This window comes from Hippichthys cyanospilos, chromosome 14, assembly GCF_059441005.1.
Source record: "Hippichthys cyanospilos isolate Australia breed blue-spotted pipefish chromosome 14, RoL_Hcya_1.0, whole genome shotgun sequence".
NCBI classification, from domain to species: Eukaryota; Metazoa; Chordata; class Actinopteri; order Syngnathiformes; family Syngnathidae; genus Hippichthys; species Hippichthys cyanospilos.
This window is the reverse complement of record NC_142382.1, coordinates 5,792,415-5,814,895: the sequence shown is the minus strand read 5'-3', so window position 1 is coordinate 5,814,895 and position 22,481 is coordinate 5,792,415. Positions and strand designations below refer to the sequence as shown.

Genomic DNA, 22,481 nt, shown 5'->3' with positions numbered 1-22,481 from the left:
CAAGTAATAAATACTTAAGGCACCTAAATTATAGAGATGATATTATTATCTTTAACAGTATATTACTTTGTAGTCTTATAGGCTGTCTTACATCAAGGTTACTGGTGAACAAAATCTAAATCTAAAATTGAAAAAACATCATTGTTCATGAAATAAGTAAAAAAGTATGCTTTGAAAAAAAAGTTGTTTTGTTTTTTTTAATTGAAGCTACATCTTAAATGTATAAAACTAGCTAGAATTATCAAAAATATGTATATGTATTGTGCTTGGAGCTGCGAGGAGAGTTTGCGGCCGCTCACTATGTTTTATGTTTAGGAGATCACTGGGCAGGGGAAAGAAAGCTAGACAAGACTTTTTAAAAATACGTTTATGACCTTTATTAATGTATGTCAAATTCCTACTTCTCGGAGTTCACTTATTACCCGGATTTTCTGGTCATTATTAACCACAAAAAAAAAAAAACCAAGGAAAAACTGTACTTGTTTTTTGTTGATAGTTTTATATTTTAAAAGTGTTTTTCACATTAGTATTTACCGTAATTATAAATCGAACAATTTTAGCTAGCATTGGGCACTTTTACGGCTTGTATACGTTTTTCGGCGACCAGCAAACATTGCAGCTGTTGTTTATTGACGGTACTCAGGACGTTTGAGTGACACGTTCCTCCCAGCGAACAAACGACGACCCTAAGAACTTTCGTCAGAATCGCCGACAATCAAAAATTCTTCGCTTTCTATTCTTTGGCGAAATAGAATATATTTGAATGCATACGACTTTGACGCCTCGCTTCTGATGTTTTTCTTCTGATCTGGATGTGTAGTGTAACTCAAAAAGCCGTACGATACAGATCGTCTCGCACTCTTTCATGCTAAACGCTTTCAAGCTCTCATTAGTTTCCGACGCTGCCGGGGTCGTTTTACGGCCCGGCATGCGCCACCGCAGACAATAGATCTCGAGAGACGCGGCGAACGTGCGAGCGTTTCGCGGAGCCTCATTATCACAGATGCATCATGCTTGATGTTCTCGCCGCGTCGGTGCAAAATGGACAGCGGCGCTTGAGAAGGGTTAATTTGACTTATCGAGAGGGAATCATTTCCTCTCCGCCGTTTTGACAGGCCGACGTCACTCTGGGTTCCAGTGCAGTTGTTAATTTGGAAATCGCAGGCTGGTAAAAACAGTTGAAAAATGAGATTGGAAAGAAAAAAAGATGTTTTGGGGTTTTTTTTTAACTCCAAATTTGTAGAAGTTGACAACTTGGAAATTTGGAATTTTAGCCAGAAACTTTAAGTCATAATTAGCATTTTAAGGGCCACATAAAATGATGTGGCGGGCCGGATGTGGCCCCTGGGCCTTGTGTTTGACACCTGTGATGTATCACAATGTGTGTTTTTTTTTTTGTTTTTTCCAATGACCTAAGGCAGTTTTTTTGTTGTTGTTTTCATTACCATGTTTTATGGTATGGCATTTTTTACTTTTTTTTTTTAAACGATGGTATTTTCTTGCTTTTTATTTTTTTAATTGGCACCAAAAAAAAAAATCTTGTCCCCCCCCCCCCCCCCCCCCCCCCCCCCCCCAAAAAAAAAAATAAAAGTTGAAGACAACAATTTTGGTATTTTAGCCGTGAGTTTGACACCTGTGATCGATGGCAATATCTGTTTTGTTTTGTTTTTTTCAATTATCTAAGGCAGTTTTTGTTGTTGTTGTTTTCATTACCATTTTTTAGAATATGGCATTTTTTTTCTTGGTTTTTTTTTTAACCATGGTCTTTTTTTTTGCTTTTTATTTTTTTAATTGGTACCAAAAAAAAAACAAAAAAACATTATTGTCACCCACCTCCCCAAAATCTGTTGTTTTTTTTTTTTTAAGGCATCCCACCCATATTCCTAATCCGTAGCAATACACCTAGTATTTTATTTTTTTTTTTCAATTTCCAGTAATTTTCGGCAATGGCCCAGTCAACAGTCACGTGATGTACTCTTTTTTTTTTTTTTTTTTTCAATTGCTAATCAGCATGCCAGTCACAGTATCCGCCTTTTTGAACCACTAGTAATGCCACTTTGACATGAGCCTCTTGGTTGAAAACCAGAAGAATTTCATTGATATGCCTTTGTTCTCAATCGCTGAACACAGGAAGAAAAAAAAAACAAAGAAACGGCTAACAATTTGCACAGATGCAAATTCTGGCAAGCTCCGACCTCAAAATAAGCCAAATGGTTTTTCAAATGGCTTCCCTGCAATTAAAAGCTAATATATTTTTTTAATTCTTGCATTTATGGGTTGATGGAGCATATTTAGTTTTACTCATCACAATGAAGTATTTATGAGGTTCACATATTCCCCAAATGATGTCATCAGCGCATATATTTAACGGTAAAAAAAAAAAAAAAAAAAAATTCATGCTCTCCAAGGCAGTTATGAGCGAAGGTCAAATCTGATTTCCAGTACACATGTGGTGTTTTATTTGATTACCAAGCTGCACATTTAATAATTGTAATTGAATAAAAAAAAAAATGTCTGCCCCTTGGTTAGCCAATCAAGTCTAAAAGCATTACTACAAGTCCTTCTGAGTGGTTTTGCCTTCTATTATATATATATTTTTTATTCGATCAGATTTGAGGACACCTCGATCAAAAGTCAATCCGTAATGGCTTTTCTTGGGCTTACGTCTTTTAGTTCCCTCAGCATCTTCTTCAGAGCCACGCGGTGCTTCGACTCTGTCCGGCTTAGGCCAGAAGCTCATCCGTCTCTCGGCAGCACAGAAATCAAATATCTAGGAAATTGTTCAACTTGTATTTCATTTATGGTTTTCTTCTCCGCTGTCACATCGTTGGCCGATTGCGATAAATGGTGTAATGCTACCGGATATTGTCGGGTAGGAATTTCATGTATGTTATTGCTATTCTTTAAAATCTTCCGCTTTTTTATTTAGTATTTGGTAAGTTTTCGTATTTTCACAGACCATTCAAATTTCAATGTTTTCAGAAAATGTTATAATTATAATTCTCATTCCAAATATTCACAATTTTACCAAAATGCAACTTTTTTAGACAAAAATTCACAATTAATTTAATGTCTTTCAGATTATCATACTCTGCACATTTATATGATATCCATTTGAAATGTAAATAATTCACATCATTCAATTTCTCTTAAATGGGTTCTCAACATGCAAATATTAAATTTTTACCATCAAAATACCCACCATTTTACCAAAATGCAACTTTTTTTGACAAAAATTCACAATTAATTTAATGTCTTTCAGATTATCATACTCTGCACATTTATATGATATCCATTTGAAATGTAAATAATTCACATCATTCAATTTATCTTAAATGGGTTCTCAACATGCAAATATTAGATTTTTACCATCAAAAGTCCCACAAAAATTCTCCAATAACACGTAAAACAAAACACATTCACATTACCATTTGAAATTCAAAATGTTCACAGCACATTTAATTCTCATGACCATAACTTAAAGAGTTACCAAAAATTTGACATTTTTCCAAACATATTTTCCACAAAAAATATTCTGGATTAATTCTAAAAAACATTCAATAAAACAGATTCATTTCTATTCTCACATCTAAATGTGATTCAATTCAACATGGAAATTTTTTGATAGTAATTTTTAATTACTAATTTGATCTTTTTTAAATTATTACTATTTTTACCAATAATATTAAATAAATAAATCATAGAGAATAATAATAAATAAAACAATATTTAAAATTAGTAATATTATTATTAACAATAAATTTAATATTTTAGTTTAATCTTGCCAATCTTGTCATTTTTTTTCTTTTTTTTTTGTCATTGCACATTGAGACCGTTGTCTCCTTCCACCCCATGAATAAAAATACAAGAGTGTTTACATTGCAAAATGTTACAGCCTTGAAGTTGATGATTGTTTAACTGGGTGGCAGCTCTCTGAAGGACAAATGAGGAAAGATGGCTGGCCCGCAAGACAAAATGAAGACGAACAGATGTGTCTCTTGCCGATTACATCTCCATTCATTTGAATGGCCGAGACGATCCCGGCAAACAAAAGATGTTTACCAATTCCACTTACTCCGCAAAAGGTCTATTAGGGAAGTCATCCTTTGCAATTAATCAAAATTAAGTGTTTTGTGAAACACTTTTACAAATTTCATCTTAAGTGTTTTTGTCTCTGGGTGCAAAATTCATTCATAAATTGGATCACTTTTGGATTAATGTGCTTCCCTGTCAAGGAACTGAACTCAACCTGTCACCATTGGAATTTAACAGGAAATCATTTTTTCAAAATAATGCTTCAAAATGTTACACCGAAAATGTCGTATTTTTTCAACCATTAGTTCCATATATAGCAGATGTCCCCAACCATCGGTTTGTGGCCCATTTGGGAATTGAATAGAATAGAATAGAATAGAATACATTTATTGTCATTGTACACAATTATACTACAAAATTGGGAGCGCTGCTATGAATGGTGCCGACTATTTCAATAATATGAGCAATTACTAGTGGAAAATACCCAATTACAATTAAAAATAATAATAGTATAATAATAATAATAATAAAAATAAAATATGAGCCGATTTTGTACAGCCTGCCCATGTAAATATTAGCTAGCAGTTTAAGCGCGACTAAAACAGTCGTTCAGACAAAATCTGCAATCAATCATGTCATCTATTGATCATGCACTAACACGGGGGTGGGGGGGGGGGAGCTGGTCGACAAACATGTTTCCTGGAGGAATTTCAAAATAAAAGCTGCCGAGCTTGTTCAAGTCATACATGAATTGTTATGGTACAGTTTATTTTGAAGTCTTGACTGGCTTTCTCACAACATTTTGGATGTTTTACTATACTGGAGTAGATTGAAATTTTCGTATTACGTGCCAAAATTTTGGGCGAATTTTACTCGTAAAGTGAATATATCGATATTTCGAAGGATTTCCTCGAAATCCTAACACCGGTTACAGGTAATTATAGCAACAATGTACACCTAGAAATTCCATGGGGATCTTTATTTTTATTTTTGAATGTTGCAATCTAAATCGTCGTGACGTGTTTATTTGAAAGGAACTGAACCACATTCAATCGGCACTGCTTCCTCGCTTCAACAGAAGGATCTAATTTAGTGCCGCCAACTTAGTAGTTCTGTCGCTATATTTAGCCATTTTTCTGAATGCTCTTTTGTCAAAAAAAAAAGCGATTAGAGATTTTCCTTCCCGCTCAGACGCAGACAAAATGAGCGGCATCATTTACACATTTTGCTCATGAAAAAGAAAGGAGCTCGATGGATGATCGCGCTGAATATTGCCCAAAAACAAGGTGCTGATTTTAAAGCTGTGATTTAGTGACACGTTTGAAATATTTGTCCTTGGGCATGTGCCGGAAAGCCGCAATTATTTTGCTGAGGTCGCCTTGCCCTACTGCTGGTATGTCAGAATTGTAATTCGCATTACAGTGGACCCCCGTGTCACAGCGTCCCTGGCTTATGTTATTTTCAAGTTGCGACGTGAGTTTTTTCGTCCCCTCTTTACCGTATTTTCCCGGCTTTGTGTCAGAAACAACTGTCATGACCCTAGGCTGTGTTTGTGTTGTTTTGCCTCTATCTGGGGTAACTGCACTTATTTTCTTTTGCCCTCAATGCCTCCATGCAACGCGTCACTACAATGCTGGTCTGCTATTGGTCAGTCTCTTCTCATTTAGATGCTGGTCTGCTCGTTTCAAAATGGCGGAACGGTAAAGCTTTGTTCAATTGCGAGTGGTTACAAAACCCTATTCATGGTGCATTTTACTGCTTAATTCAAAGTTGAAAGGGTTAGCGATGGGTCCTAAGATTGCTAGTGATGTTAAAGAATGAAGAAGATGATTTATGAGGAAACGAAGCTGTAGATAATCAAGAAATACAAAGTGCGTTACCCTATATGCGCATAACAAGCGGCACTCAACGGTAAATGAATTCATTCTATAGTTTTTTATTTATGATGTTTTCTGATTGTATACTGTACATGTATATTATATATAAGTAGCACTTACTACACTACTTTGACACCATTTTTTAATATGTATGTACAATTTTGAAGTTTTTATCTGGGGTTGTAAATGCATTAAGTATTTAACATAGGTTTGGATTGCTGACATACGGTGAATTCGTCTTACGAGCCAAACCGCGGAACGGATTAATCTCGTAACACGGGGGCCCGCTGTATATCGGAGATTTTAATTAGCGCAAATTTAAGGTATAGTCATAAAACTCTTGGTAAGTTTGGAGATTTTTTTGGGACCAATAGAGAGACACATTTAGAAGACTCAAGAGTGGACAATTCCGGTCCTCAAGAGGAGCAATCCAGCCTGTTTTCGATGTTTCCACTCAACCAACACATCGCATTTTAATTAGGGTCGTTAGCAGGCTTCTGCAAACCTTGCTGATGATATGATCATTTGAATAAGGTGTGTTGGTTGAGGCGGAAAAAAAAAAAAAAATTCAAAAACAGGCTGGATTGTGGCTCTCGAGGGCCGGACTTGGCCACCTCTGCCCTTGTTCCAACTCAGTAACTCCTCGAGGTCCAGTACCAAACCACATACAATTTTTTATGAGTTTTCAAGGGACGTATTGAGACTGTGACACATCTTTTTTTTTTTTTTTTTTTGGTCCACTACATTTTCATAGAACAGCTAATTTTCCTCGCCACTTTCTTTTGTTGTTGCGCCAACAAACTGTCATGCAGCATAACTTTTAAGCTTTTGTTTTTAGTACCTCAAATTCGATTTCTAGGAAGCACGTAATCTGTCTTTTTATTCATCATTCAAAGCTATGCATTTTGAATTTTACTCTGTATTGATTTACTTTTATATGAGTATGGGCCAATAGGAGAGGAGCACTTGTTGAAAACGCAAATTTTATAGGGAGAGGGAAAAGGATGAAAAACAAAAAAATGATATTGGAGACATCGGTTCAGTTTTGATGCTGTTTTCTATTAAATTTACAATTTTGAAGCGTGAAATGCAGTAATTCCCACGATAAATGAAAAGCTGAGACATAGCGTCAAGCCATGAAATTTTTATGCATGTAAACTTTTAAACATTGAAGATATGTATAGTTTCCATATTTAAGACAAATATTACTGTAGTACATATATTATTAAACTTTATACAGTAACTGTAATGTTGTCCCTTTCCGTTCCCATCCATTTGGCTCTCGGGCCCTCCTACAAGACACGTTATTCTATCATAATTGTACAACTTTAATAATTTGAACATCAAAAACAATGTTTCAATCAAACAAATGGTTTGTATGATCATAATTTAATAATGTAAAAACATTTGGTAATGTGTCTGCGTTATAACAAGTAAACAGTTATTTACATGTTACCAATCAATACCAAAATTATCGGACACATCTGGAACAGACGCTAGTTTTTAAAACTCTTTTCGTGACATGGTTGAGAATTTTCCTCATGTAAAATATTTAGGTTATTCTCATCATCTTGGTTTTTTTTTTAAATAGATGGATGAATGACACTTGTGGCCAGCGCTCCCCTTAACTCTTTCAGTGCCAGTCGTCTTTCAAAATAGTAATAATAATAATAAGTAAAAAATTCTTTTCAAATATGCTGACACCCTTGATTAATGCTTACCTAAAATAAGCTAATTGAGCACTGTAGTGACCATTGGATTGCAGCGTATCTACATGCAAATCAAAGTAATGAATGGAAGTCAATCTTTCATATGATAGCACCCATATTTACATCCACATAGCACACAATATTCCGTCGGCCTTGAAAGACGAGTGAAAATGTTAAATATACCGGCCCACTCGAGGTTTCCTTTTTCGATAACGCTTGGCACTGAGAGAGTTAAGATAAAAGTATTTGGTTTTGGAATCGGTGATATTGGTAGCGATATGTTACCGATCAATACCAAAATTTAAAGTATCGTACATCTGGAGCAGACGCTAGTTTTTAGTGGTCCAAAATTAGTCTTAGATAATATTGACTGTTGTAGTTAGTGTTTCACCAGTTATATCAGTTAGCTAACTTGTGAAGTTAAGCTAATTTTTCTGTCTGTGGATTTTATAGTGGCAGAAGAAGTTGGATGTTGTGTCTCCCCATTTGCAAAACTCGCATGTAGCCGTCAAATCCTTGAATCAGAATGTAATCATCTTCGGATCTCCCTGCAGATGCGGCTCCTGCGCTCCACGTCGTAGCGTGCCGGTGGCTTGCCAGATGCACATTACAGAAAAAAATGACTTTTCTTTCAAAAACAAAGCAAATGACACGCTGTCTGGAAAATTCAGATGATTGTTATCAGGCAAGACTTGTCATGTCATCTTGTTCGAGCCCAAGTCAAATCGAGACTCTGAAATACCAAGTCAAGGTCAAGTTGAGCTTTTCGTAAGTTTCCCTCAAAATTGGTGTCACGTCAAATCGCGTTACTACTTCTGTGAACAACCTCGCTTGGAAAACACGAGAATTCAAAATTGAACAGCTCGGCGAGAAAAAAAAACGTCTCCAAGCGGCCGCGCCTGTTTCTACACCGATATTCTGATATTAGCTGGTCGGAACTACCGCCAACGCCGTACGCTGCGTTATCAGCATGTGTTCAGAGCGCTCCGCAGATTTGCTTACAATATTTGATGGAAACCCAGATTAATTGTTATAAATGTCCTTGCAGGAAGCGACACCGCCAGGCATCACATTATGCACACCGGCAGCGTCATTTCACAGAGTGAATCGTCCTTTTTACATTTCCATTTTTATTGTTGGACGTCGCAGGTCATTTGGAGCACAAAGCCGCATCCGGCCCTTGTTTGACGTTTCAAACGTATCCGCTGGCAACAAAGCCCTCGCGTATAATGGAATATTGGTCAAAGGGATGTTTTCTGTTTAGATTCTGGTCCTAACGTACAGGTATTTTTTTTTTATATATATTATTGTTATTCTGATCGGTCCAAGACACATTGTCCCGAGTTAAAAGGATTTTAGATTAGGTGTAGGTTTGTTGATGTGAATTCAGGACATGTCAGTCACAAAATGTTCAGGGTATTGAGCGTGAAATTTCAGAACGTAAAGCAAATCGTTTCCCTTTGAATATTGTTTCGAATGTGAGAGGAATGTTTTGAATTTCAAATAGGAACAATCGGTGAAAATGAATAGAGAATTTCTGGGTAAGAATCTTGAGTTTGGGGAAAACAGAGAAAAATAAGAGATTTTTGTTATAATTTGAAATTGGAATTATGGGAGTTGTATGCATTTTCTGGAAATAGATGTGTCTCAAAGTGATAGGCGGAAAAAATAGGACTACGAATGTAGAATTTGGGGAAAATTGCCAATTTTTAACAAGTATTTAAGTAATTTTTAAGCAGTACTTACTTTCTACTTTGCTTTTAATTTTTAATATGTATATAAAATGTTGATGTTTTTACCTGGGGTTTTGCACACATGAATAGCATAGGTTTGAATTGTCCGAAATACGATAATTTCGCTTTACGATCCAAACTACGAAATTGCTTAATGAAATGAATAGAGAATTTCTGGGTAAGAATCTTGATTTTTGGGAAAACTGAGAAAAATAAGAGGTTTTTTTTAATAAGTTGAAATTGGAATTATGGGAGTTGTATGCATTTTCCGGAAATAGATGCGTCTCAAAGTGATAGGCGGGAAAAATAGGACTACGAATGTAGAATTTGGGGAAAACTGCCAATTTTTAATAAGTATTTAAGTAATTTTTAAGCAGTACTTACTTTCTACTTTGCTTTTAATTTTTAATATGTATATAAAATGTTGATGTTTTTACCTGGGGTTTTGCACGCATGAACTAATTAGCATAGGTTTCTCTTGCCCGAAATACGATAATTTCGCTTTACGATCCCAACTACGAAATTGCTTCATTTCGTATGGTGAGGGTCCGCTGCATGTTGAAATTTGAATGGCGTGAATCGTATGGATTTTCTGGAAGTAAATGCATCCCATAATATAAGGTGACAACTATAAAAGTGTCAGTATTGAATTTGGGGAAAACAGATTTTTTTTGCACTTTTTAAAATCAGAATGATGTGAATTGCATGAAAATGATATGTACTTGGACCAATTAGCGTCCGAATTAATATTTAGGCGAATGTTTGCTCTTTTATTGCATTCGAGAACATTTCAGAAAGAACACAAAAATGCAAATAGGTGAGTTTTTCACCAAATGAGAGAAAAATCAACATGGAAAAAAAATGTACAGCAAGGGGCATTTACATTGAAGTTAAATGACTTTCCTGCTTTTTCAAGTACAAAAAATGTTTGTAAAAGCAAAATATGATTTTATTGGATGTTATTAGCCTCCCCGGGAACGAAAACGGGTTGCTCCCTCACAAAGACGCAACTATTAGGTTTAGTGTGAGCTGATGAAGAACGATAAATATTCAAGGCGTTAAAGTGTCTTAAAATGAGAAATGTTCAGTCTGCCCTATGTGTGAGTCATTTCTTCTCCTTCTTGGGGGACAAACACCGAAAGCCGGCGTCCTTTTGTCTGGCAGAGGTGAAGCGAGGCAAAGGAGGAGAAAAGGACGGACAATTCGTCCTAGTGCTTCATTGCCTTGTAAAATATCCCGGAGGTTACTTGCATTGGATGGCGCTATTCGTCTCATACTTTGCATGAGGATGGTGGGGTAAGGTGTGGCAATTGTAAGTGAGGAAAGTAAAATGACTCTCTGTACTTTATTATAAAAATATTTTAACAATGACAATAATCACGATATAGTAGTTACACGATCATCAATGTACAAGTATTTGATTTTGTTTTTTTTACTGGCCGCCAGGGGGCAGTCTCTGCTAGTAAATGCAACCAGGTGTGTTACTGTTGTTGATGCAGCATTCTAACATTAAAAATCTTGAATTAATTGCAAAATTTTTCATAATTAATCACAATTGCATTTTTAAATGATTATTTCAAATCATATTTACGTATGATGCTCGAGTAAAAGCTTTTTTAAGTTCAAAGACTGTTGACCTTTTATTTAAATCAATAAACAAAAGCTGGGTCAAGATGACCCGAGAAATTTGTTATAAATTAGTATCACATACAAAAAAGTTTCTGAATCCTTTGTGTAATACACATAAGTCCGGGTCAAATTGACCTGGAATGTTATGACTATTCCAGGGAAACAAATGCAACAAACAGCTATGAATTTAATATTGCTTTAGTTGATTTGTGACCGCATTTTTTTTTTTTTTGACACTTTTTGATAAACACACATCGCTTTGGGTCATTTTGACCAAGAGACATTATTGCAGTTCTTTAAAAAAGAACATATATCGCAGGTTAAAAAATATATATACTTTTGATTTGGATTGTACACATTTCTAGCACATTCTGGCGATTAACTTGTTCAATCCCAAAAACGTCTTTTTAGGTATCTTTTGTACACCAAGGATTTAATCCAATTTAATCCCAGACATTTATTTATAATGTTGTTTATTTGTCTGTCTGTTTATTTATTCATCCATGTGTGGAAGGACAGCAAAACAAAACAGATATTTACTGTTGAGAGGTTAAAATTCCAAGGACAATTTTCAAATTAAAATCAATCTGGATGAACTCACTACACACTACCAATCTTGAGATCATCTTTTAGTCTAACACTTCAAAATAAATAATAGTGCTGATTAAGTGTCTAAAAAAAAAAAAAAAAACACATACAAAATACGTCTTTGGGATCGAATGAGTTAAATATGCCCCGGGTCAAAGTGACTCAGGGACATTATTGATCTTCCCAACAAACAAACATAACAGGAGATCTAATTTATTGCCTGTGTTGTAATAAAAAAAAAGAAAAACACGAGTAGAGGACTTAAAAAAAAAAGATCTCATTATAAATTGCAACGGCAATATTGAGGAGGAAAAAAAATGGCCATTAGATTATTTTCAAAGTCATTCAGCCCTAATTAGAAATGAATATCAAACACACACCTCGCCATTCACACAGATACACACACACACACACACACACACACCCGTCCTCCAAACATACCGGAGGAGACCGGCGCCCCTCATCCTGGCCTCTGTCACAATCGCTTCTTGTCGCCAGCGTGTGTGTGTGTGCGTGCGCGTGTGAGACTCCCTCGAGTGCGTTGCCGGGCAACCGCAGCTGCATTAATATGCCGTGAGTGGGGGGGGGCGCGTCAGGCAGAGAAAAAACGAGGGAGAGGGAGAGTATGGGGATGCCTCTCGTCTGAAAGGAGCCCTTCGCGGCACTCCTGACAAAAAGGTGCTTAAAAAAAAAAAAAACTTGAAAGTTTTGCGGTAAAAAAAAAAAAAATGTCCGAGAAGAAAAAGTGACTTTTTGGAGGGGGTTTTGTTTTGTTTCTTTGTTTGCAGAAGTGAGACGACAGAGGACGGAGGTGCTCACATGCCACTCTCTCGCTCACGCCCGCATCAGCCCCGTCATCCGTTCCTCAACTCGACATCATCGTTCCGCGAAAAAGAAAAAGAAGAAGAAGAAGCCTTCTCCGGCTCGGCAAGTTGAGAGACGGACGGATAAAGTGGAGCGCTAGGTGAGCTGAAGGATGAGGGGGGTCCGCCGTCACTTCAGCTCCGCTCCCGGGAAGTGTCCACCTCCAGCATGTCCATGTTTTTCCTGATACTTTGCAAGGTAGGTCTGCATATTTTATGAAGGAAACCGAAAGAGGACAAGGGCCTTTCAGGGATCACTTTTTTTTTTTTTTTTTTGGTGAATTATTTATGGGCAAAAAAAAAAAAGAAGAAGCTCCAGGTGATCCCGGTCATGTCAGGCATGCTCTTAACAGGTTCAAGTTGCTCTTACGTAACGCCGACAATGACTTTAATTGACGTATGACCCCTCGGCAACACGCTGGTTTCTTTTGAGTAAATTTATTGGGTCGTGCTTTTTTTTTTTTTCACGCAGGCTTGACTCTTAAAAGCCTTTCGCTCAAATATGTGCGCTCATTTTTCATTACTGCAGTTTTTATAACTTACATCATAGTAGAGCCGCACCATTATGGCTAAAATGATAATCGTCATTATTTTGGGTAAAATTGAAATTTAAATAAATGTTTGGTTGAACATGTCTATTTATTGCACGTTTTTGAAACAGGCAGCATATAAACAAGTGTTCAAGGCGTGATTCTTCAAATTAATATTAATAAACTAAACTAAATGAATAAGTTAAATAAAAATGAAAACAAATGACACACAGGGCAACACAGTTAATGTACTTGGCAAGGACAAACCATTAGAAGCAAGCACATGATTTACTTTCAAGCAAATTTTAATCAACTAACATTCAAAATGTCATTTTTGGTCATTTCAAACTCAATTATTCACATTTTTTGCCAGTTTTTCAAAGTGGGTCTCAATTGACAGCCAGCACTGGAAATATTAAGAAACAAGTGAGAAACTCAACGCCATTTCACACTGGTAAATAATATATTGCCCCCTAGTGGTGGTGCTTGATTTGACTTGTAATCAAAAAAAAGTGCTTGACTTTTTTAATGTTAATAGATTAGCTGAATTAAGACAATAAAGTAATCGCTATTAAAACTCGATTAATTAGCAGCCCTCGTAACACGCTGGCTTATTTTGAGTAAATTTATTGGCTCGTGCGGTTTATTTGTTTTTTTTACGCATTCTTGACTCTTAGAAGCCTTTCGCTCAAATATGTGCTCTCACCCTTTCATTACTGCAGTTTTTATGACTTGTCTGATGACATCATAGTGTTTTTACTGTTTTGCTACTGTCATTGAACACACGTGATATAATTTTCAGTTGACGGCAAAAAAAAAATCCAATCAACGCGGTAGCTAAACCAGTAGCACAGAAGCACGTAAACAGCTCTTTCCATGTTTTTTCCGAGCTAACTTTCCTTAAGGTTTTGGCTGGAAAAATTTACCTTTAGGTAATATAGTAAAAAAGTGTAGAAGTACTAAAGTAATCTATAACTTTAGTTGTTAAAGTAACAAAGTGATGGATTACTCTTGTACTCAACTACCCAAAGTAAAACATTACTTCAGTGAAGTACGTGAAGTACTCTGATTGGTTTATCGCTCCTAGCGTACGAACTGTATATAATACGTGATGTTCTCTGATTGGTTTATCGCTGCCAGCGTACGTACTAAACGTACTTCGTAATGTTCTCTGATTGGTTTATTGCTGCCAGCGTACGTACTGTACATAATACGTTAATGTTCCCTTATTGGTTTATCGCTCCTAGCGTACGTACTAAACATACTTCGTAATGTTCTCTGATTGGTTTATCGCTGCCAGCGTACGAACTGTAAATAATACGTGATGTTCTCTGATTGGTTTATTGCTGCCAGCGTACGTACTGTACATAATACGTAAATGTTCCCTTATTGGTTTATCGCTCCTAGCGTACGAACTGTAAATAATACGTGATGTTCTCTGATTGGTTTATCGCTGCCAGTGTATGTATTGAACGCACTACGTAATGTTCTCTGATTGGTTTATTGCTGCCAGCGTACGTACTGTACATAATACGTTAATGTTCCCTTATTGGTTTATCGCTCCTAGCGTACGAACTGTAAATAATACGTGATGTTCTCTGATTGGTTTATCGCTGCCAGCGTATGTATTGAACGCACTACGTAATGTTCTCTGATTGGTTTATTGCTGCCAGCATACGTACTGTACATAATACGTTAATGTTCCCTTATTGGTTTATCGCTCCTAGCGTACGAACTGTAAATAATACGTGCAAGCGTATAATAATAGCGTATAATAATAATATGCCAGCGTATGTACTAAGCGCACTACGTAATGTTCTCTGATTGGTTTATTGCTGCCAGTGTACGTACTGTACATAACACGTTATGGTACGGAAAATAAGGTAAATAAGTACCTGGGATTAAATGTATGGAGTTATGTTGAACGTAAAAATATGTCTGAGGTTGAATGAATTGATTATAGTGTTATAAGTTGAGTTTGACATGACTGCGGTGGGATCATGGGAAATATTTACGGCTTAAACTATCAAGACAGCCAATTACTCCATTTTTCGCCAACAGAACAAGGTCATTCTGTCAAAGGCGGGAATAAAAAGCGGATTGTCATTCCGGTTGACAGCAGGAGACGCTTTCTAATCTTCAAGTGTGTAGCGGTGGGCGTGCACCTGCATGCGCGTCTCCGCCGCGCCGAGAGCGAGCGTGCCTTGTCGGGGCGCGTTAGCATCTGGCCCTCCCTCCTTTGACGTGCTGGCGATTTATTCACGTGGCAAACGGTTTCACTCTCCACTGATCTGCGGATGTTAGCTCCTATTAGGCGCAAGCCGGCAGAAGTGTCGGGATTTGTTGTCCGTCTGCCGCCGCGTCTTCCGTCTGCTCTTTTTTTCATCTCGCTGTGTTTTGTTTGAAACGCCTGCGGGTCTGTTGCTGCACAGGTGCGAGCCCGGCCTCGCAAGGATAATAACAGGGTAGGGAAAAAAAAAAAAAAAAGGTTGGACTGCTGCGCGGCCTTGACAATGACGGCCCGGATTAATCAGGCATGAAAGTGTTCAAATGAGCTGTTGAGTGACAGGAGCAATCAATAGTGAAAGATAACACAAGCCGTTGTACTTCTTCCGGATGGCGCAAAGTCAAATAACGAATCCATTGGAGCAAAATGAGCTTCCTTCGCCTATGGTAATAAGCAGAGTTCTAGCGGTCCAATTTCATACTAATGTATGGAAAAAAAATACGCATATAGTGTAGTGTTGTGCAAAAATTGATATCATTATATAGCCTAATTTCACATCCCAGTGTTTCCTGAGCCAGAAATATGTTTGACATAATAAAATTTTGTGGCAAACATATTTGTATTCTTGAAACCCACCCTGTTCATTTGTGTCCACTGTAGTGGACATTGGTTTTTGCTCTGTAGCTTTGGTCTCATTGGGGCTACACTACTAAGACCTAGTGTGCTTTGTAGAGGACATTCTGACCTTTCAAATGATGCAATTCACTTTGCTGCCTTGCTGAGACAAAATGGACACAACAGTGGACGCAAATGAATAGTCCGGCTCCCAGGAAGATATAAATGCTGAAAATTAAAATTTGTTCATCTAATTTTTGATTCGCTAACTTAGTTTTTTTTCTTTACGCTGATTAGATCCGTAGCGGGTTGGAAATCCGACTCTAAAGTGGACACTGATTGGCTCGTTGGTATATACTGTGAGAGTTGTTGGTCTGATAATTCGGTACAAATCAATAGGCGGGACCACGCGTTAAATGCAATTACAGAAGGAGCGAGTAAAGAATAAAAAACTAAGAAGCGATGTCGCAGACAGTAAAGTAGTTTCAGTTCATTTGTCTTGCTTTTCTTCAACAAAATTTACTGATGTGAAGCGTAAAATGTATCATAAAATTGAATTTTGAGGATGCAAAAGTTTGTTTAGCAGTTTTCCTGAAATGGGGATTCCCAGAACTATGGGGTTAAAAAAAAATTTACAGCAAAAAAAAACACGATTTCGACTTGTTTTTGGCACTATGTTTTTCTATGTACAATGAACAAATCAGCACATGAATATAAAAAGAAAATTCACCAGGTGATCCCATTCTATTGGCACATACCCAATTGAACAAAATAAAAGCCTAGACAGGGCTCTGGCTAAGGTTAGAGTGATATTTATACCTTGTAAGAAGCAGAAGCAGCTCAAATTTAGCCTAGCACATAAATGCAAAGCATCCAACAAGTCTGTGACAAACAGGATCGACATTATTTTTTGGGAATTCAATTCAAAACGGACTTGTCCTCCATTTCTTGATGGTTTGTATCTGGCAGACGTCTTTCAGGTGTGTGTGTGTGTGTGCGGGGGGGGGGGGTGGGGGGGTTCTTAAGATAACCGACCTTAAGACCTGAACCGCAACGACATCCCCCCTTCCCAGAGGCGAATTTATGGATCGTGAAAGCAACATTCTCCCGCAATCAGGTGTGCCGTTTCTCCTCAAAGAGCCTCTTATTGTCAACAAGGTTGTTCAGAGCTCATCTTGATTCTGATCCATGATCCACACAAGACAGGAAGTAGACCTGCAAGCACGCATAGTGACGCACACCAAGTTGGAGAGCTCAGTACAGCGTGTGTGGAAGGATTAACCACACTTGTTTTGCAATTTCATTGCCTGTTTTGTGACACGTCTTTTATCGATCTCGTGTTGTTGTGTGTGTGTGTGTATCTCTGTCCTTTTTTATGTCCTGCCGTTTGTGGCCTGTTGCTCAATCAAGCGTCAAGGAGCTTCATTTGGACAAAGGTAGCGCTCATGTTTTGTGTGAAATCGGCTGAGATGATTCACTCGGACAAAAGTAGAGCTTTTTTGCCATCTTGTGACACCGTTATACCAAGGAACTATGTTTAAGTAAACTGAAGAGCTTAATTTGGACAAAAGTAGAGCTTTTTCGCCATCTTGTGACACCTCTATACTAAGGAACTATGTTGAAGTAAACTGAAGAGCTTAATTTGGACGAAAGTTGTGTTTTGCTATCATCTTGTGAAATCTTGGTGCCGAGGAATTACATTGGAATAAGTAGAGAAGACTTATTTGGACAAAAGTAGTCATTTGCTACTATTTTGTGAAATTATCAGGGCCAAGGAATTACGCTGAAGTAATGGAGAATCTTCATTTGGACAAAAGTCGTGCTTTGCGATCATGTGAAGTCTTGTTGCCAAGAAGTTATGTTGAAATGAGTAGAGGAGCTCCTTTTTGATAAAAGTAGTGCTTTGCCTTCAATATGTGAAATTTTGCAGCCAAGGAATTACGTTGAGGTGAATTAAGGAGTTTAATTTGGGCAAAAGTAGTGCTTTGCTGTCATTTTGTGGAAATAATTTAATTCAGAATGATGTCAAAGTAAGTGGAGGAACTTTGTTTGGACACTTTGTTATCAAGTTGTGGAATGTCAGGGCCTAGAAATTACATAACAGTAAGTTGAGGAGCTTCATTTTGGCATGTTGCGGAATTTCATTGCAGATGAATTACATGAAGCAAATTGAGGAGCCTCCGCTAAAAGTAGTACTTTGCTACCATATTGTGGTATAATGGTGTCAAGGAATCACATAGAAGTTATTTAGGGGGCTTCATTTGGACAAAAATAGTGCATTGCTTTCATTTTGTCAAATTCCGCATCCAAGGAATCTTGTCGAAGTAATTTGAGGAGCTTCACTTAGACGAAAGTAGCGCTTCGCTATTCTGTGCCTGGGAATTACGTCTAAGTTGAGGACCTTCATTTGGACAAAAGTAGTCCTTTGCTCTCATTGTGTTGGCATGTCGATGCAATGTGAGGGAACTACATTGAAGTCAGTTGTGGAGCTTTGTTTGGATGAAACTCCTGCTTTGCTGCCCTCTAGTGGCATCTTTAGGCAATTACAACTATTTTTGACAACGCATCAATTTTTCACAAATTTTCTTTTCATATTTTGTGCAGTTTTGTGTTGCTACCAGTGCACCAAAACGTATAATTACACACTTTTCTACTTTTAACATAAAGTTCGTAAATAATCGTCCGACTTGCACGGGAAAAGTTATCCAAGCTCGTATGTAGTTTATTATCCAATCGCACTATAGCTTTTCTACTCGCTGTCATGAAGTCTATTTTTGCTCCACTATAAGCCTCCAAGCTTTTGCTGTCGCTAGTCGCCGTGTGCAACCCACTGACCTGCAAAAAGGAAACGCGTTTCTCCTGAGAGCTTTGCCATGCCAACTTGCACAAGCTGCGAGCCCCTGGGATATAACCCCCCCCCCCCCCCACACACACACACACACCCAAAACACAAACAAACAAAAAAAAAAAAACTACAGTTACTTTTTACACACATCTCTCATTAGTTGAAAATCAGATGTGGCGCCATTGTTTGTATTTGCTAGCTTTAAACATCTACAAGAAGATCATGAACTCATTCAATCCCAAAGACGTGTTTTTACGTATCTTCCAAGAGTTCAGGCGTTCAAGCTTAGGTATTTAGTTATGTGTTTATTTATTCAGCCATGGTGAAGGACAGCAAAAAATTTGATATTTCCTGGTGAGAGGTTGAAATTCCCAAGAATCAGACAATTATGAGTGAAAATATGTCTTGATTAATTCATTTCGTAGCATTTTTAGATCCTCCGTTGGTCTAACACAAAACAAAAAAGTTTCTTAAACGTTCATATAATTACACATCAAATTGGCCCGGCAATAAATTTAGTCTTGCAATTTTTTCATTTGTGAGAGTGTTTCCAATCAAGAAAACTGCGTTTTTGAAACTTTTTTTGATCAACAAATCACTTCATTATTTCATGATTTCAGTTCTTGGAAATGAGCATGAATCGCTGCTTAAAAAAATTAACTCATTCAATCCCAAAGACGTATTTTTACGTAGCTTTCGTGAGTTTTTATTTATTCTTTGTTTGTTTATAACCCTAACCCACATGGACAACAAAAAAAAGTCTAAAATATGTAAAAATACGTCTTTGGGATTGAATGGGTTATAAGCCGTAAAACTAAGTAAAGGGCACATTGTTTCTGCACAAGCGTAGCCCGCATCGAACAATGAATGTTTCATCGCTGGGAACAGCGCGCGCCTTTTGTGCACTTTGAACGGAGCAGATGGATGTTATTCTATTAAAGAAAAAACGTGAATAAAACATGGCGGCGGCATGGAGGCAGTACGTCACACGGCGTGACATGCGGGAAGCCAGGTGACAATTTTTGATATTTACAGATTGGGAGAATAGAAGAGATTCAAGAGAGATTTATTGTACAAATTAAAACAATTCTTGCCATCTAGTTATTTTCAAAGAGGCAATTTGTTGAATCAACTTTGCAAGCAGCCAATCGTATTCTTCCTCTGTTAGATTTTAAAATAAGAGAGAGAAAAGTGCTCATTGTCGTGGTAGAAAGTATTAGCGACGTTTTAACATGGGTTGTGCCTAAAACTAAAAAAGTAAAAGTCACTCGTCATCACCGGTGTCCTACTGCAACAATATCACAAAAAAATCCATTACAGATCTTGATTTTTGGGCTAGTAACCCTCGTGATGTATTTTGACCATTTTGGGTCATTTTCTTCCGTTTTAGCCAAGGGATGATACACTTCTGCGAGTGTGATGACTAAGTGCTCATGTCATGTTGAGCTTTGACACGATTTTTCACCCATCTGGGTGAAATTTCAGCTCCCTAGCGTCTTCTTTTAATCCTTTTCCTGAAACGCCTTCGATGTGAAGTTCCAAAAATTGGACAAAATACCAAGGGATGATACACTTCTGCAAGTGTGATGACTAAGTGCTCATGCCATGTTGAGCTTTGACACGATGTCCCCATCTGGGTGAAATTTCAGCTCCCTAGCGTCTCCTTTTAATCCTTTTCCTGAAACGCCTTCGATGCGAAGTTCCAAAAATTGGACAAAATACCGCACAAGAGCGCAAGAAAAAGCAGATGACGTTAACGTGAATTTTTGTGTCCCCCCCGCAGACGGCTTTGAGACGCAACCTCCAGATGCTTCCGGGGAAAATGGTCAACTCGGTCTACAGTGACGAGGAAAGGGGAAGCCAAGACAAAGAAAGCAAAGAGGAGACCATCTTGGCCATGTTGGGCATTATCGGAACCGTCCTCAACTTACTGGTCATCATCTTTGTCTACATTTACACCACGCTGTAGTTCCCTTTTAACCACCATGACGGTCCGGGTGGAGACACCCAAAAACCGAAATGGACTCAAACGGGATCCGGGATGTGCAAATATCCAGGACATTTAGCACAAGGCTAATATGAACCTTCAAGGCTTTAAAGTGCAGCTCCCCTCAGATGGATCACAAAAGGACAGCAATGACATTTGGGAAAAAAAACTTTTTATAATACTTATATATTCTTATCTCGGATTCAGATTTTCTTCCGCGGAATAAATGGCGTTAAGTGAACAGAGATGTTTTCTGGAGCTGCTTCTCAACGAAATACAAAAATGTCTTTTTGAATGGACTTACAAAGGACAGCTGTTTGATTGATTCCGTTTTTGTTTGGACTTAACTTGTTCTTCAGGAAAAGTGTAATGTGTGTGTGTGTGTGTGTGTTTCCTAGTTATAATTGGTGTCAGGTTAAAGTGCTGAAATGAACAAAAGGCCATTCCTTCGAGGAAACTACTTGGAGTCAAATTCAACACATCATCCTTCAACATATGAAATCATTTTTTCCTACTCCTAATAATGAACCAAAATGCCCTGCGGCATCAAATCCATCAAAATCAGAAAATCTGCATATAATACAATAAAAATATCACGTTTTGCGCAATAGTGTCAATGTTTTGAACTCCGGCCTTGGTTGGTTGGGCGGGTTTTATTTATTATTTTACATTTTTCCATTTTTACGATACAGTATTTGCAATACTGAATTACTAGCATATACTTTCAACGCCTACTAATTGACAGTAATTTAAGTTTACTGCCGTCCTATCCCACTCGCATAGCAAAAAAAAAAAAAAAAGTAGTGTACAGGACCATTGTAAGATAAATAAATAAATAAATATTGTCCTGTCCTTGTCCTGATGTAAACATTTCCTATCCCATCACGCCCCCGTTCAGAACAACCCCCACTCCTGTACCACTCCCATTTTGGAGGTTACTTATATTTAAAAAATATCAAAGATCTGTCCAAAGTTTGTTTTCATATGAATGCATAATCCTGACCCAGTCTGCTCTCTCAAACTTTACCAATCCTGTGATTAAAAGAAGATCTGAATAACCTCTAATATATATATATATATATAATTATTATTATGTATGTATTTATTTTTAATATGCGTAGCTAGTAGTTTGTCTTGGAAAACAGGTGATCGTATTTCAGTGGTCATCAAGACTCAAAAACCTCAAGATTTCAAAAAGTGCCTGAGACCTCTCTGTGTCACCTTCTTTGGCAAGGAGACAAAATTTGACCAAACTGGGACTTGCTAAGACAAGAACTTGTGGAAAAGTTGCATTCTCCTCCGACCGCCACGGGACTTGGCTCCTCTAATGCGGATCAATAAAGTTTTTTTTTTCTGTTTTAGAAAGGAAAGCCTATTAAGCACACAGAGAAATGTGAATGTATTCCTTATTATCGACCGTGTTAAATATCCCTGTTGTTTGGCTATCTTTCCGAAATGTATTTACAGTATTCTTGCCGTCGGGGTGTACGGTATCAAATGGCACTCCATGACTTGGGAGCTGCAGATGCACGTTTTTTTTTTTTTTTTCCATATTTTCAATTCAATTTTGTAGAAGGAAATATCCAAGGAATAAAGTGATGTTGGTGTACAAGGACGATTAGCGAGTCATTTGTCAAATGGGTGAAATTTCAGCTTCTTAGCATCTCCTTTCATTGCTTTCCCTTTGATGTGAAAATGCCTTTGATGTAAATATCAAAGAATTGGACAAAATACTGCACAGGGCCTAAGTACTAAAGTAACCAATTACTTGAGTGCTTGAGTTAAGTACCTGGGTGAAATTTCAGCTCCCTGGTGTCTTCTTTCATTATTTTCCCTTTATGTG

General features: G+C 37.4%; 1 protein-coding gene across 3 annotated transcripts in view; it reads left to right on the top strand.

Moving 5' to 3' along the window:
• tunar (TCL1 upstream neural differentiation-associated RNA) overlaps positions 1-22,253 on the top strand; it is a 60,221-nt gene extending 37,968 nt beyond the window's left edge. For 2 of the 3 annotated variants that reach the window (XM_088433120.1, XM_088433119.1), the window contains exons 2-3: positions 12,360-12,633; positions 20,435-22,253. In XM_088433120.1, the coding sequence (XP_088289246.1) occupies positions 12,604-12,633; positions 20,435-20,620 (216 nt within the window). In that variant the 5' untranslated portion in view covers positions 12,360-12,603 and the 3' untranslated portion in view covers positions 20,621-22,253. Of the gene's footprint in view, positions 1-12,073; positions 12,250-12,359; positions 12,634-20,434 lie in introns of those variants that run through there. The other variant, XM_088433118.1, reaches the window with a different exon arrangement.
• The last annotated feature ends 228 nt before the right edge of the window (positions 22,254-22,481 follow it).